Raw genomic sequence first — 16865 nt, forward strand, 5'->3', positions numbered from 1 at the left:
AGAGGGAGGTTACATGCAGGGGAAATTAGTTTATCTTACTGCCCTACACAGGATAATGTTGCAAATTTGTTCACAAAAGCTTTACCTCGAGAGAAGTTTGAAGCTTTCCGCAAAGCTTTGTGCTTACTCTCATACAGAGAGTGATTTGCTACCTTGTACAAGTTAACACTTGCACTACATGGGGGATTTGTAGGCATATGCTCAATTATAGTAGTGCTATGTCTGAACAGAGCTTAATCAAGGGCACTCTTTCCCATGTGATTTTCGCCCTTGGATATCAAGTGTGAAAGGACACTCTATCCATATAACTTTTGTACTTGTATATCATATGGATGTGACTCACAAGGGTTGACTTGCATTTGTGATCACCACACACTTTGGTTGACTGTCCCACAGAATAGCTGGTACGACGAGGAATGTCGTGATACCTAAGCTCGTCTACATCGGGAGGTGGCGCTAGGAGCCACCACTCACCAGCAAGTGTGAGTGATCTTTCGATGTCTCACACGGAGAAAGAAGAGAGCCTACCTAGCCAGGCTTGCGCAAGAGTTATACTAGCTATTTCTTGGGAGGGACTGTAAGGAGGCATGGAGGGTCTTCCAAGATCATCGTCTGCTGACTCCGATTACTTCACCCGGCACTTGGCACACCTATGCCACCTCTCTCTACCATGCCCTTGAGCAGCCACCTCTCCCCCATCCACCCGAACCTCGTCCCCCACACTCTTCCTTCTTTCACCTGAGCATGGTGAGAGATGCTATTGACAGGATGCAGATTGGGAGAGCACAGGATCATGATGGACTGCTCACCGAGCATTTCTCTCATGCTAGGGACACGCTAGTCCCTTTACTGGTTCACATGTTTAACAAGGCTCTATGTGAGGGCTTCCTCGCCAGTTGGTCATCGAATACTATTGTACCTATCTTGAAAGCAGGTGACCCCATGGACCCCAGCAACTACAGGACTATCATGATTGGTCACACCCTGGCCAAGATTTATGGTTCGATTTTGGAGCATAAACTTAGTAGATGGTCTGAGGAGCAGAGCCTTAGAGCACCGGGGCAGGTAAGCTTCAAGAGAGGGCACTCCACACTAGATCATATCTTTACATTACGGGGGATCATTTGAGGAGGGGAGAGCTCACGGGCATTGGATATATTACTGCTTTGTGGATTTCCGCAAAGCTTTTGATACCGTCCCACGGGCCAGATTGATGAGGAGACTGCAATATATGGGAGTGTCAGCAAAGATGCTTTGGGGGATCATTACACTCTATGAGTCAGTCACATGCAGAGTACGGGCTCCAGGAGGTGACTTAGAGACCATACACAACACTATTGGGGTGAAGCAGGGCTGCCCCTTGTCTTCTACTCTATTTTTTTTTTCTAGGAAAAAGATCCTTCAATTAGTTAAAGAGAAAACAGCCACAAAGGGCTAAGCACACTGTACAACCACGAAGGGCTGGCCGCTCTATGAGGAGAAACAAGTGATCATAAGGGGGAGAGATGCTTCTCCTCGGGCTGGCCGCTCTATGAGGAGAAGGCTATCTCATATAGGGAGAGGGGGGGGGAAACAACCACACAGGTGGTTTGTAGTGCCAAATGGGGTCACCACCTCTATCTGTGAGGAAATGGCCAAGCCTCCAAAGTGTCAAGAAGGCTTCCCGCCGCTTCCGCATGCGGTTAGAACCTCCGTGCAGCTTCCCCCACTGATCACGAAGGGTGTGAATGATGTCGAGCCATATGCTCCTGATGGTCTCGGCCAGTGGAGTGTGGGTACCCTCGATGGCCTCGCTACATCTAGCACGCCAGATGTGCCAGGTTGCTATGCTACTGCAAATCTCCCAGCGTTGGCATGAGCCTGGACGCCAAACACTACCAGGTGGGGCTGTCAATGGTACTATTGCAATACGATGGTGGGAGACCTGAGGGGCATGGCCTCCCCCATCCTCCTCGTAAGTCCTAACCACTCTAGCCTCGGTGGCCCAAGCAACAGTACCCCAAGTGATAATCCGGGTTGATGCTCTGTCCATAGCAAAGATGCAGAGAATCCGCTGCCAAATCTGCTGAGCCTTCGGGCAATCCCGAAGGCAATGTCGTTGAGACTCCTGGGGGTGGCCGCACCTCGGGCAAGCTGCTGACCGCCCTCCGACTGCCATCGAAGTACCCACTGCCAGACTCCTGTGTGTCGTCAACCAGAGGAAGAGAGTGATCTTCCTCGGCCGAAAGCTATCCCAAAGCCTCTTCTAGAAATCTGAAAGGAAGCGCTGTGATAGGCCCTGAGACTATCAGTGTGTTGTTGTTGCTAGTGTGCCATCTATCTCCGACATCTGGATCCTGTGGCCGAGCCTCGCTGTATATGCAAAGAAAGGGGTATCCAGAGTCTCCACCCGATCTGTAGGATCATGCCATGTCCACTCTCCAGGGTTCCACTACAACCGCGTGAGTGGTGAGCACTCCCAAATCTATAACCGCCAAAATCTCTCCTTGGCCACCTTGGCCGGTGCTGGATCTATGTGCCATGCACGTGCCCGAAAACCAATCACCCTCACCCTCTGCAAGGTGCAGCCTCTGAAATCCTTCAAGGGGTGCTCTGATCTCTCTAATCTGCCATGTAATCCAATAGAAAAAGTGAGCAGACAACTGTCCTCATATGCTTCATAGACCGCCACAAGAATATCGTGTCTGGTGAACACGCCTAGCCACATTGGGGGGGGGGGGGTCGGGTCTGGAATAGGAGTCAGCCACTCTGGAGGAATAGCTGAGTCAATGTCGATGTTGAGCCTATCTCTACCCCGGATCCCTGTCAGGCCTCTCTCCTGCTCCTCCTGAGGTAACTGCTTGTGTGCAACCCAATCTCCAAGAGACCTGGCTGGTCCCATGCTCAAGGCACCCCAGGATATGTGCGGTTGGGCCCCTAGTATGTGGCCACTGTGGGTAAACGGATTAGGGGGTTCCAGATCAAAGGTTGCCGGAAGCTGCTTCTCTGAGGCCACTGGAACAATCTGTCTGAGGGCTGGCCTGAGATGATCCCAAGCACGAAGTAGACTAGTTGTGAATCTGTCCTCAAAGGCAGGACTAAAACCACAGGCTCACATCTCTGTGAAGATCCATCTAGTACTCTGTGGCCACGGGCCTCCAAGGCTCGTAGTGCGGGCTGAAATCCGGGCCAAGAGGAAATCCCTCTAAGGCTCACCACCGGGTTGGAGTCCTCTCACAATCAACTTGCCCAACAGGGCACGGCTCTGTATAGCTGGATCAATGAGACCTAGCCCCCCTTTGCTACGTGGCTGAATGATCACTCTCCATGCCACCTTGGCCTTGGTTGGCCTCCCATCACTTCGAGCCTACAAGAAGTTCCGGATCAAACGCTATACCTGGCCAATACAAGCTCGAGAAAAGGCCCAGCACGAGGTGATGTACCACATGGTGGCAAGCAGTACCTGGTTCGCCACCACCATTTTGCGTGCTAGGGATAGCCTCGCCGAGCTCCAGTAGAGAAGCTTCTTCCGAATACTCAGAAGAAGCGGACCGAGTTGCTGCTCAGGAGAGAGATCAATGCCAACCTGCCAGCTGAGGTATCGGACTAGAGTGTCCCTCGAGATCCAGTGGAAAGCCTCAACTGGTCTCCAAGTCGGGGTGGGTGATGAGCCTACACGCAAAAAGCACACGACTTGTGCCAGTTGATCTGCGCTCCTGATGCTCGGCAAAAAATCTCTATTGCCTCCACGAATCTCTGGAGATTCCCAAGATCTCCAGCAAGGTAGGCTGCTGTGACATTTGCAAACTTTGAGTCCAGCAGCTCCTCCTGCGTGCGGAGGGGAAGGTTCAATCCCTGAAGTCCGGTCTCTTGGGCGGAGAGAAAACTACTCATGGCCTTGACGACAAATAGAAAGAGGTACGCTGCCAGAGGACAGCCCTATCGAACCGAGTATGAAAGGGGGAATTTGTCGCCTCGGGCTCCCTGAATGAGAACCTGGCTGTGAGATGCTGAATAAAGTCCTCAGACTCCGCGAATCCACTTCATGGGGAATCCCATCCGGCTCATAGTGCCCTCTAGAAAGCTCCAATCCACTCTACCATAAGTTTTCTCAAAGTCAAGGAGTAGCACAATGAGGTCCTGCTGTCGCATCCTGGCCGAAGCTGTCACCTCCCAAAAGGTAAAGATGTTGTCCAGAATAATCCGATCTTGAACAAAACTAGTCTGAGTGTCATGGATCAAGTCTGGGAGGGAAGGCTGAAGTCGCCTGCTAATGGCCTTGGCCAAAATCTTGTAGGCCGTGCCTAGAAGAGTGATGGGTCTCCACTGCCAGATCTCCAATCTATCACCACCCTCCTTGGGAATCAAATGTATCAAGCTCTCTGTGAGCCTCTCTGGCATGGCACCTGTGAGCATAATCTCATTGAAGGCAGCGCGAAGGTCACCTTCCATGAGGTCCCAATGGCGAAGAAAGAGAGAAGCAGGAAGCCCATCCGCCCCCGAGCATTTGCCCCTGGGTAATGCCTTCACCGCCTCCGCCAGCTCCTCTGCAGTGAAAGGAGTCGATAAGAAAGACCGAAGGGAGGGGGGAACCACCTCTCTCGTGTGTCTCCAGACTCTCTCACTTGCATCCATCACCTGGGGGGATAATGGGGCACCAGTGAGAAGAGACCGGAAGAAATCCGTGGCGATGGCTCTCACCTGCGGGGGATCGGAAACAATAACTTCATCCTGGCCGCGTAGCCTGCGAATACTGTCTCTCCTCCTGAGGGCCGGCTATCTCAAAAAAGTCTCCAATAACTCTGTCAACGGCGTGAGTCCAGAATGAGGCCCTGGCATGGTATCTATACTCCACCCTCCTCTCCTCAATGGACCGAATCTCCATGCGGGCAGCAGCGATCTGACTCTCAATCCATGGGCTGTCCGGGGAACTCTCCTGAAGACACTGTAAAGAGGCTAGGCCCCTCCTTAGACTCCTCTCTTGCTCTTGAAATCCCTTCAATCTACTCTGGCAAGAAAATACTGACCTCCCCAAGGCCCTCATCCAAAGTGCATGCTGCAAATCCTGAGGAAAAGTCCAGAACCACCAATATCTGCTCAATCCGGCAAAAAATCTCAGGGTCGTGAATGAGGATGTTTGGAATCTTGGAGCTCGCATGTCTGTCATGCCTCCATGGGTCCTCAAGGGACAGAATAACTGGGGCATGATGTGAAAATGTAGTGCCTGCCAGAATACCAACAATGCCTCCACGGCTGCAAGCCCACTCGTGAACATAAAACCTATCCAGCCGAGAGAGGTTGGGGCCAATGCTTCACCTATCCGATCGAGAAAAGCTAAGACTCCCAGGGCTGTGCTCAAACTCTGGAATAGGCCAAGGGTCCTGTCCCCTAAGAATCAATATCATCTCCTCCCATGCAGAGTACTCCACCCCGGAGACAGTGGACGTGCCACCTCCAAGTCTGTCCTCTGTTGCCTCTATCATGTTGAAGTCACCGCCCATGCACCAAAAATCAGCCTGGTGAAGGGCTTGTCAAACAGTGCTCCAAAAGATAGCTCTACCTGTAGCTGCATTCGGGGCATAAATGTTGAGGAAGCCAACGCTATCCTCTCCAATTAGAATGGTAACCCATTGAGCACATCCTGGAACTATGACTCCTGATCCTGTCACAGACGGCAGAAGCTGCTCACTGACAGAGAGAGGCACTCCTCCCTGCGTCTCTGAAGGGCCAAAGGATGGAGACCAAAAAGTACGACTCCTGCCTGGTAGAATCTTCTCGCACTGGCGGGTACGCCCCTCAGTAAGATGGTGCTCCTGAAGGAAAAGAACGTCGATAGATCTCCCCACCATAGCACGATGCAGCTCTCCTCTAAGGACACGTCGTCTCTAAAAGCACTGAGGCCCCCCTAAGCCCTGAATGTTCCATGAGACAATCCTCATATCAATCTCTGTGTGAGGCGGAACTACCGGAACTGCCCTCCACTCGAAGAGTCTTGGGCGTAGGCTTAGACGGGGAATAGTCACAATCTGTCGTGGTGTGGAGTTGTGCCAAGTGGGCGTGGATCCTGCCATCCATGTACTGCCACTTTGCCCAAGCGCAAGAGTATGCATACTCCGTGCTCCATCGATCACAATGGAGGTATCTGTAAGAAGGGGGGAAAGGTATTGTGAGAGGTATGCATGAACATGAAAAGAAGCACCTCTAGGCTGGAGGTCCCCCTCCCTGGTCTTTGTGGGCAGATCCACCAAGCTCCATCCTGGCCAAAGGCTATGATAGATGAGTAAGAACATCGGTGATCCGAAGATCCTGCAGATGATGCGATAGCTCAATTGCTTGATCCTGTATGGTAGCGGCCACCGACTCTGGATCCAGCTCTGTCCCGGGGGCTGCGCTCAAGGGGAAAGAGAAGATCATCGCGCCATTCTCTGGCGTAGAGGGTCTGGAGTGGTGGAAGACCACACATACCCGAATAGGGGCTATGGTCTCCTCGAACCTGTCTGTCCCTTCCGTCGGAAGACACCGAAAGAAACTATAATCCACAGGTTGCCCAAGATCCTGGGGGCCCCGCCTAGGGACTCAGGTGGGAGAGCCCTCACTAGTGAGGCCGCAATGGTCATCTCCATCGACTCTGAGAAACGATGAATCAGGTGGCGAACTGTACTCTCCAGGTCAAGGGCTGCAGGGGGCCGACGGGAATGCTCTGGAGAGGCGGAGGGGGAAGGGATCGTAGGCACGAAGAAAGAGGAAGGGGCAAATGGAGTGACTGCGGGAAGAGTCAGAGGTGAGGGTGGGAGAGGGGGGAAGGCCGAGAGGCTGGAGAGGGATGCTACTGAGAGGTATCCATTGGAGAGGAAGGCTGCTGGGAAAGGCTCGACGAAGCGAGGGTGGGGTCAACCTGCCCCACTGGGCATTGTAGGCTAGAGGAGAAGTCGCGAGACGAGGAATCGGCTGCCACCTCGGGAGAGGGGGGGGACCTTCTCTGTGACTGGAGGGGGTCCGCAGTTTGCGGGTGGGTGCCGTGATAAGTGCTCGAAATGGTTCTCTGATAGAACCGAATCCTCCTGCATGTTGCCAGCCTGGTGCGCACGGTCCGACGCTCAGCTCTGGTGCTCGGCCAGCGGCCAACCGTCTGCCACTGTTTGGCTAATGGGTCATCCATGGTCGGAACCTGGTGCTCCCCGGCTTGGGAACCTGCTCCTCCCTCGGCCCCTTGATGAGGTTTGAGTGGGAAGTAGGAGGGGGAACCACTGGGGACAGTCGCCTAGTCTGACGCTGAAAGCAGACTCTCGCCAGATGACCCATGTGTCTGCAAATAAAGCATTGGCCTAGAAGGCCTAAATACTCCACTCGTTGCATAATGGGATCGCCCTGAAGACTGGGAATAGATATCATGTGAGGCACAGAATCCGGTGAGGCAATACAAATGGGTAGAGATGGAATCCCCACTGCTCGTGCGAGGGCCGAGGCAGCAGTGGGGGCGGATTCCATCACTCTCCCGATGGCACCACCAATCACTGGGAGAAGAGGAAGGTATTCCTTCCTGAGGCCTGGAAAGCAGACTGTCACGGGAAAGCCTGAAACTCCAGCTAATGGGTCAGATGTCGGGTCGAAGCCGTGCTGCCACCATGCAAAGAAGGCTTCGGCCGTACGTAGTGCAATGGGGCTCAGTTGCATGACAAGATTAGACGCCGCTGGTGAGTCGAAGACAACCTGGTAGTAGCCACGTCCCAAAGGATGAATATCTGCGATCTTTGCTCGCGCACCTAGGAGGCTAGCCTGAAGAAGATCTCTTAGTTGGCCATGCGCCGATCTCTTAGTTGGCCATGCACCGGGCGGCTACCGACAATCTTGCATACCAGAGTGGAGGCCTTTAGGGATGCGACAGTTGTAGCGAGAAGCTGTAGGTCCGCTTCGGAAAACGAAAGGCAGGTAACGGCGGCCTCGGTTTGGGGAGATGGAGCGGCTGCCATGGAGTCCTCCTAAGGACGAACACCAGAAGAGCCCGAAACTTGCCGAGACAATGAAGAAATAACCACAACTTGAGGGTGTTGCCGGAGAGACAATGACGGGCTAGAGATGGCGAGGAAGAGAGGAAAGGAAGGGGGAGGGCGCAGAAAAGAAAAGAAAAGAAAAGAAAAGGGGGGAAAAAAAGAAGAGAAAGAAAAAGAAAAGAAAAGAAGAAGAAGAAGAAGGAAGGAAAGAAAGAAAGAAAGAAAGAGAAAAAAGAAAAAAGAAAAAGAAAAGAAGAAGAAGAAGAAGGAAAAAAAGAAAGAAAAGAAAAAGAAAGAAAGAAAAAGAAAGAAAGAGAAAAAAGAAAAAAGAAAAAAGAAAAAAAGAAAAAAGAAAGAAAAAAGAAAAAAAAGAAAAAGAAAAGAAAGGAAAAAAAGAAAAAACAAAAAACCGGCTACGGGAAGGGGGGGTGCGTGCACACGGAGAGGGGGAGGGAAGCGAACGGAAGTGAGGCTACCGGAGAGAGGGGGGGGGGGGGGGGGGTTTCTGGCGGGAATGAGGAACGGAAGGCGTAGAGGGGGGGGGTGTGGGGTAGGCGTAGCTGTGAAGAAGGAAGGGGGGGGGGAGAGGCGCAGGCAGCACCACATGAGGGGGGGAGACATGATGTCGCGCTACGGGGTTGCAGACACAAGGGTTGTCTCCTACTCTATTTGGTCTATACATTGACAAGATCTCGGATTACATAGACAGAGAGGGAGGACTAGGAGCACATTTAGCAGGAGTCCTCATACCGATCCTCTTGTATGCAGCTGATATTGTTCTTATTTTTGATTTACCAGATGGGCTGTAGAGGCATTTGGATGCATTACGGGCCTTTTGCGAGGACCGGGGCCTCACTGTGAACCTTGGAAAGACCAAGGTCATGACCTTTAATACCTCCTCACATTGGATAAGTAGATTTGCAGTATAGTTTACATACTGTGGAGAGCTTGTGGAGTATGTTACCTCATATGTATACCTTGGGATCACTTTTGCTGGACCTCAATTCTCGATGCGGAAGGCGGCCGAAGCTAGATTGATGAGGGGATATGCAGCCCTTGGCTCGCTAGCGAGGCAATGCTCACAGATACAGTTTTAGGAGCCGAGGACGAAGCTATGGCTATTTGATACTTTAGTTACACCTGCACTACTGTATGGTGCCCCCATCTGGGGTCCCAGCTTATACCACAGGAGGAGATAGAGGGGAGAGCCGGACGAGACAGATACAAAGGAGGTATATGATGGGTGGAAGCTGATGGAGAGGCCCCTAGTGGCAATGATCTCGTGCATAATTAGGAGTAAGTCATCAGTGCCAGATGAGATTCCTGCTTATCATCAAATACCATTGGTGGCACCAGATTCAAAGCTGGCAATAGCTGAACGGCATTAGAGGTTGACGGTGGAGGTGTGGAAGTGGATGTCACGGTTGCTACTATAGAAGTGGGTGTCTTGGGACACTTTTCGGCTTGCCGCTTAGTGAAATCCTTCTTCTTGTGTTCCACAGTGTGGCAGAAGAAACAATGGTTCTTTGCCTTGCACCATGACTGCTCATCCGACTGAGATAACCTCCAGAGATGCCCTCTGATTTTTCCTTGCGTTTTTTCTGGGGTGTGGAATATTTCTTATTGTCTGATGGACCCTGATAATTTTTCTTTTGGTCCTTCTAGTCTTTGCTATTCTGAGCCCCCTTACCCTGGTTGGATGACTGCTGGGTAGAGGGCTACTGGGGCTTAGGACTAGAGTGCACCTTCTTGGGCTTACCTCCATTTAGCACCAATTCTTGATTTTCTGAAAGGGGCTCACCCAAAACTGCGCGCATACGATCTGTGACCCTCCTCTGCACATGGGCACACACAATCTGTCTGCAAGCATCACGTGCCTCCGTGGTGGCAGGCTCCGCTGAAAGCAGGTCTCTATAGAACTCAGTGGCAATGGCTCTAATCTCCCCGGGCTCAGTGGCTAACGATCCGTCCTGCCTCCTGAGCTGGCGTACTCCTGCTCGAGCATGGCGGAGTCCGGTGATCTCAAAAAACTCCCCAGTCACTCTATCACCAAGTTGCGTCCACTGAGAGGCCTGGCGATGATAGTAGAACTCATGTCTGTGCTCCTCTGCCTCTCTAACCTCCTGGCGTGCATGGCTCAGCTGGGACGCCACCCACTCACATGTAGGCAGCTGCTCCTGAAGACGCTGAAGCGAAGCAAGGCTACGTCTCAAGTGACGCTCCCGCTCTCGAGTCTCTCTCAGCCGTGTCAAGGCTGTAGCGTGCAGGAAAGAGCTGAGCTCGATGAGTCCTTGGGCACACTGGCCTGCTGCATCCAGGTCAGAGCTCTGGCTATCATGCCATATCCTCTCAATGTCCTCAGAAAGACTGGGATCTGTAAGTATCCTCTCTGGGATCCTCAATTGCAAGCTGGTCTCCCGTGGCCTCTCCTCCAGTGTCAATATAACTGGCGCATGGTCTGAAAAAGAGGTGCCAGCGAGAATGCCAACGGAGCCACCCCGCTCCCCGAACCTATCGCCCACATAGAAGCGATCAATCCGTGATAGATTAGTCCCTCCCTGTCGGCGATCCGATCGAGAAAAACTAAGACTGTCCTGAGAGCGAGAGAAAGCCTCATGCTGCCATGCATCAGTGATCCGTAGTGACATACAAAATCGCTCCCAAGCTACAAGCTCTGTGCTGTGCACTGTAACATGACTGCCTCCCACCCTATCGGCCGGGTCCTCAAGCATGTTGAAGTCTCCCCCAACACACCAATGTGCGGCCTCGGGCAATGCATCTGTAACAAGGGTCCAGAACTCTGCTCTGGCACTAGCATGGTTGGGCGCATAGACATTGAGCACACTAAAGTGCTCATCGTGCATCCTCAGAATAACATACGGTGCTCTACCAGGCACAATGACCCCGTGATCCACAATGACCTGCTGCCATAAATCCGCAATGACCATACATACTCCTCCCTGACCACCCAAGGGGCCAAAGCCTGCAGACCAAAATGTGTCCCATCTACCAGGCATCACCGACCCGTATCTCCGAATCCTGCTCTCACTCAAATGGTGCTCTTGCATCATCAGAATATCAATACTGCCCCCAACCAGGCATCTCTGAAGCTCTTGCCTCAAGCAACCACGATACCGTACATAGTGTGCGCCGTCAAGGCCCTGTACATTCCATAAGATGATCCTCATGGATGACCTGTTGAGGTGGAGGTTGTCTCAGCCATACAACGGGCCTTTGCAAGCGGCTTGGATGGAGAGTAATCCCCATCCGAGCGGCTACGAATCTGCCCACCCGGTGTGCTGCAAGAGTCTCGGACCAGGCGCCAGTGGCTGTGTCCCATAGCGATTGCCTCCCGCTCGGAGAGAGAAACCTCATGTATGCATACATAGCCAGGGTCTCGTGCTAGGTCTGCCACTATGCGAACCACCAAATGTCGAATCCCGGCGGCATCTGCACTCCCGGTATCAAAGAAATGTGCCAACTCCCAGAGTCGGCCTATCACATCTGTCATCTCCAAATCGCTCACATGGTGAGAAAACTCAACTGCTTGAGTCTTCAACACACTAAGAGCGAGATCAAGAGTCCACTCCCGGTCGCTAGTGCCGCAAAGAGGGAAGGAGAAGGCCACCGCTGAATCAAGTGCCTCCTCCCCTCGGGCCGGAGGTATCACCACATGAACTCTGATGGGTACTCGCTCATGGGGGCCCTCCGCTCCAAAGATGCGTGTGAAGGAGTAGTCGAAAGCCTCTCAGCGCTGTCTAGTGTCAAGACTACTCAGCCGACTGCGGATAGAGGATAGCCGTGAAGCACGAATCGGCATGGTAGGTCTCCTCTGCGGTGCTCGAGCAAGGTCGGTGCTTAGTGCCCGCCGGACTGCAGGTGAGCGCCAGGGAACTGCTAGTGTCTCCCGAGGAGCCGAGGCGAGCGGAGGGGGGGGAGAAGGGGGTGGAGAAGGAGCCGCTGAAAAAGCGGGAGCGGGGACGGGAGGAGGCGAAGGTGGAAGCGAGGCGGGAGGGGGGGACGGGGGAGGGGGGGTGAGGGCGAAGGGGGGGGTGCTGGCATCTCCTGATCCTCAGCCTGCGCTGGGGTCTCCTCCTGGAGGGGAGCGAAGCTGTTCCTCACTGGAACCCAGTGATTCTGAGGCTGTGACTGCTGCTGCGTCAGTCTCTGGGCATGCTGCTGTGGCTGTCTCCCTCTATGACGCCCCTGTCCAGGCTACCAATCCGAGGTCTCTGTGGGCTGAGCAGGTGTCCCGGAGGTTGCCTGCCGAGCCGCATCTGTGGGCGGGCCATCGGGGGTCTGCTGCTGCGGTGAAGGCCGGGGTGTCTTGCGAGGGCAGGCCTTGGCCAGGTGGCCGACCTGCCTGCATATAAAACACTGGTTCGGGAGCCCCGAAAACTCCACTCTCTAATCAATCCATCCCCCCCCTATCCTAGGTAACTGAATGACCTTTGGAAGGGAGGAGATGTCAGAAACCAAAACTCTGACTGAAGGCAGGCCAGCTGCTCTAGCCACCACTGAAGCTGTTGTGGGGCTAGTCTCAAGCACCGAGCCCACCAATGATCCGATCCTAGAAAGGAGCGGAAGGTACTCGTGGCGAAGTCCAGGGAAGCAGACTGTAACATGGAATAGGCGCTCTCCCTGCTCGGTCGCTGCTGGGTCGAAACCATGCTGCCAAGGTCTGAAGAAGGCCCGAGCGCCCCTGATGTCAAGGGGACTCATGGCTAGGACCTGGGCCACGCTCTGGGCTGTCTCGAACTCAATCTGGTAGTGTCCGCGGCCCAATAATTGAACGTCCAGGATCTTGCCCACATCTGCAAGAAGGCGGGCCTGGAGTAGATCCCGGATCTCCCCTCTGCTGCGGCGGGTGCCAACTATACGACAGATGGTGGAATGTGCCTGGAGGCGTTCCACCTCTGCGGCGAGGCTCACTTCCTCTTCTGGCGAAAGAGAAAGCCTGATGGGGGTATCGTCAGGGGCGGGCGAGGGGGCTGCGAAAGAGTCCCTCTGAGGTTGGGCGGGAGGAGCCTCCATCAGAGTCTGATGTGAGTCGAGGGCGAAGCGATAAACGGGGGGTCTTGCAAGAGCCAAGCTGCACGAGAAAACGGAGCTGGGAGGGGAGGAGAGGGATGGGCGGAGAAAACAGAGGGGAGAGGGGGGCGAAAAAAAAGTAAAAAAGGGAAAGAAAAAAAAAAAGGGAAAAGAAAAAAAGAAAGGGGGAGGGGGGGGGAGCGGGGAGCGAAAGGGCAGAGGCGGAGGAGGGAGGGGGGCAGCGGGGAACGAAAGGGGGGGCGGGGAAAGCACGCAAGGGGGAGAGGGCGGGGGCAGGTAGGGGAGGCGGGACGTGGAGGAAGGGGAGGGAGCGGGGGGCGCAAAAGAAACAGGAGGGAAGGGGGCGAGAGGAGGAGGAGGGGGGGGGGTGCGAGCAGGCGGGGAGAGGCTAGGTCACGAGGGCGATGAGGGGGGGTGCGAGCAGGCGGCAGCTCGGGCAAGGTGAGGGCGAAGGCTTCAGCGAGCGAACGGTTCAAGGATGTACTCTTATCCTTGGCATGGGGAACTTATTCTTGATTGTCAACTTGTTCAAGGCTCGATAATCCACACAAAGACATGCAGTCTTATCTTTCTTATACACACGAAAAATCGGTGCAGTAAATGGAGAGAATGAAGGCCTTCCAATTTTTCACTGTTTTTGCTTAGAGATGGCGGAACCAGCAAGAGAATTTTTCACTGTTATGATATGTGCCTTTAAAAACAGGTGCCAATTGCAAGGTGTAATTAAAAGCTACTTAAGGAGGATTAACATCCTAAAGCTAATCAAGAATCTAATGAAGAGCTAAATTCAAGTAGGAAGTAAGGATTGTCTTTGAAAATTACATGTAAGTTTTTGGTTGTGCTGCATCAACAGATTGTGCCTCGTTGCCTGACATTAATGTGTTGCTGTGGCAGCAGGCACCTTCTCTCACTTTTGTTCAAGAAGTACAACAGATCAACCTGAGAGTTCTGAGAGAAACATACAGGCCAGTGCCACTCCTCTAGATGAACACTTGAACACCAATGGCTCCCGTGAAGCCTTTGCAAGCTCCAAGGAAACCAGAGAAGGGATGGATCAAGATGATTCTCAAGGAGAGGCTTCTGACGAAGATTACATGAAGCCTCAGCCGAGAAGAGAACGTATCAGGAAATGCCTGGCGAAGCTGAAGAAAGGACCTGATGGGCGTTTTATCAATGTTCTGGAGGTGGCCTCAGATGTGAATATGCTCATAGCTGCATATCAAAGCTTGAAAGCCCAATCGAGGCCAACTTACCTCATAGAGAAATCTGATGATGAAGACTCTATGGAAGGCATTGACGTTCAGCGGTTCAAGAAACTTCAGAAGCGACTTCGGAGTGGAACATATAGGTTTGGAACTGGTAAAGAACCAGATGAAAAGTAATGGCAGAAAGAGAGAGACAGAGAGAGAGAGATTAAATTGGTGGATCCTGTGCACCGTTGTGCGAACCGAGTTTGAAAAAGTAAAGCATCTTAAAAAACCAATAATCAATAAAAATTTTGTTTTCAACTTAGGTCTCGTTTTCTCTCTCTAGCATAAGAAATAATTTTTATGCTGACCTTCTTGGATGCACCCTCTCACAGTTGTCTTTCTAGTAGATGCTCCCTCGCACTCACCATAAAAGAGAATTAGATAGGCTTCAGGAAGACCAAAGGGATGCGTTAACCACATTGGCTAACATTACTTCACGTGTGGCAACTTCTTCAAGCCATATTTCTTGTACTGCACAATGCGCTTCATGTAAAACGATTATGGAAAATCTCTGATCTTACGACTTGTGTAATGTTGGAAGAAAGTCAAACATTGAGCTTACGACTTGCATAATGTCGGCTAGGAAATCAGCCTAGACTATCTCAAATCCACCAGTTTTAATGTTTGTTTGTTGATGTTTTATGGTTTATTTTGCTTATCTTGATGCAATGGAGCAATCTTTCTGGCTCAAGTTTCATGGTTACAAGTAATTTTCTAGTTCAATTTCCTTTGATTTTGGTTGATTCTTTCTTGCATTTGTATTTTTTTGAGTTTTTGTTCAGCATAGGACTTAATCTTACCATTAATCTTTGCATAAACACAGTTACGTTGCATTGTGCATATCATAAGATAGGCTAGGAAAATCTAATACATGATATCAAAACAAAAATCTAAAAATATGCACCATTAAGTTAATGGCATTGGAGATCCCATTGTACACCTGGAAGTGTTTGAACACACATATGCAGCTTTACCATGTCAAACAGCAAGAGAAAGAATCCATCAGAGACTATATTAACATAGTGAGATACCTTCACTCATTATGCTCAGATAATGACAAGTTCTTTGACGATTAGTTAATTGGTACATTCTTGGAAGGAATCCTTGATTGAACCTTGCATAACATCCTGTACTCAGAAAAGCATAAGAATTTTGAGCAATGTTGTAAGAGTGCCATGATAGACTTTGAAGATAACTTCATGGGAACTTCTTCAAGGAATATCCTTGAAGGAATCCCTTTCTGAAGCATCATTCGGCACAATACCTTCTAAGGTAGGTGTCGAAGGGAAAGAGCCACATGCCACACCAGCCCCATAGAAGACTTAGCGGCCATGCTCATGCAGCGAATGACTGAGAAATAGAAGGTTCAGGTATGGAAAGATAACGTAGGCCAATCATATTTGTACCCCAGATGTGAGTTGGTCTAGTGTTCAATATGTTGTGCCAACTGTCAGGTGTTTTTCTGTAAAGGTGTTTTGAGTCCGTGTACATATGGGATGCGTGGTGTGCAATAAAACTTTGCCCTGAATGCCCTGGCAAATGTACAGGCCGAGTGGTTTTACAGTAAGCTGGTATATGCACGTGTTTTTTTCGGAGCAGATGCTGGTGATCTGAAAGTTTTATAGCAATGGATGTGTTTAGAAATAATGATGCTGATGAGGAGGCTGTGGGCAGCTCTCGCATTTATTTTGGAAATTGTGGGCGCGGCGCGATGACCCAAAGCATAAGGAGAAGGAGAGTCTTTTAGCATTAGTGGGTGGCCATTATTTTGTGGCTTTGAGGCTTTAAAAAAAAATAAAAAATATAATATAACATGGCCAATTAAAAACAGCTACGTGAAGGCATGGTGGGCTGCCAACTCATTGTCTAGAAGGCGTGAAGAAGGAAGAGGATGGCCGCTTCGAGAAGGTGACGGGGGTCCAAAAGGCGTGAAGAAGGAAGAGGATGGCCGCTTCGAGAAGGTGACGGGGGTCCAAAAGGCGACGGCCTTGCTGAGGCTGCTGCTGCAGACAAAAACAAGAGACACAGCCGCCTTGTGTGTGTGAAGTGCCGGGGCAGGTACTGTTGCAGCTGCAGGGCTGGTGGTGATTCAAGGCGGTGTTGCTGCTTCGTGTTAATAGGCTGCAGGCGGGCGCTTATGCAGACAGACGCGGAGGTGCTGCAGAGACCCAAAGAGGGGCAGTCGAGAGTCTGGAGGGGCGCGAAAAGCTGAGAGGCTTTGGTGCGTGGAGGCAAGCTGCAGGTCAAGGGCTGGTGAAGCCGTCGTGGCGAAGGCCGCCTGGAGGGACGCTCGAGCAAACGGCGTAAGGAGCAGAGGCTGGCAAGAGCTGGGTAAGAAGGGAGAGCGACGGCCTTGCTGCAGGCGCTGAGGAAGGAGAGCATGGATAGGTGGCTGGAGAGACAGCGCAGAGGTGCTGCAGCAGCCAGAGGCAAGAGTAAAAGGACCACCAAGTTTAGGAGCCCGGGTTCTGAAGGTGTGCAGTGCAGAGGTTGCTGAGAAGGAGGCGCTGCGAAGAGAGAGTATGGCCGCCTAGTAGTTTTGGTCGCCTCGTAAGCAAGAAGAGTCGCCAAGTAGAAGGACCTCTAGGTAGAG

The 16865-nt window shown here is 51.9% G+C and overlaps 1 protein-coding gene across 9 annotated transcripts in view; it reads left to right on the forward strand.

The window, feature by feature from the left end:
• The window catches only part of LOC147634981 (uncharacterized), a 70034-nt gene extending 55073 nt beyond the window's left edge, over positions 1 to 14961 (forward strand). For 5 of the 9 annotated variants that reach the window (XM_086804247.1, XM_086804251.1, XM_086804252.1 and 2 more), the window contains one exon: positions 13920 to 14530. In XM_086804247.1, coding sequence (XP_086660373.1) covers positions 13920 to 14404 — 485 coding nt within the window. In that variant the 3' untranslated portion in view covers positions 14405 to 14530. Of the gene's footprint in view, positions 1 to 13916; positions 14531 to 14604 lie in introns of those variants that run through there. The other 4 variants (XM_086804244.1, XM_086804245.1, XM_086804246.1 and 1 more) reach the window with 2 other exon arrangements.
• Positions 14962 to 16865: the final 1904 nt, after the last annotated feature.

The sequence above is a fragment of the Cibotium barometz genome, chromosome 10, assembly GCF_041138505.1.
Source record: "Cibotium barometz isolate CiBa-2024 chromosome 10, ASM4113850v1, whole genome shotgun sequence".
In the NCBI taxonomy this organism is placed as follows: Eukaryota; Viridiplantae; Streptophyta; class Polypodiopsida; order Cyatheales; family Cibotiaceae; genus Cibotium; species Cibotium barometz.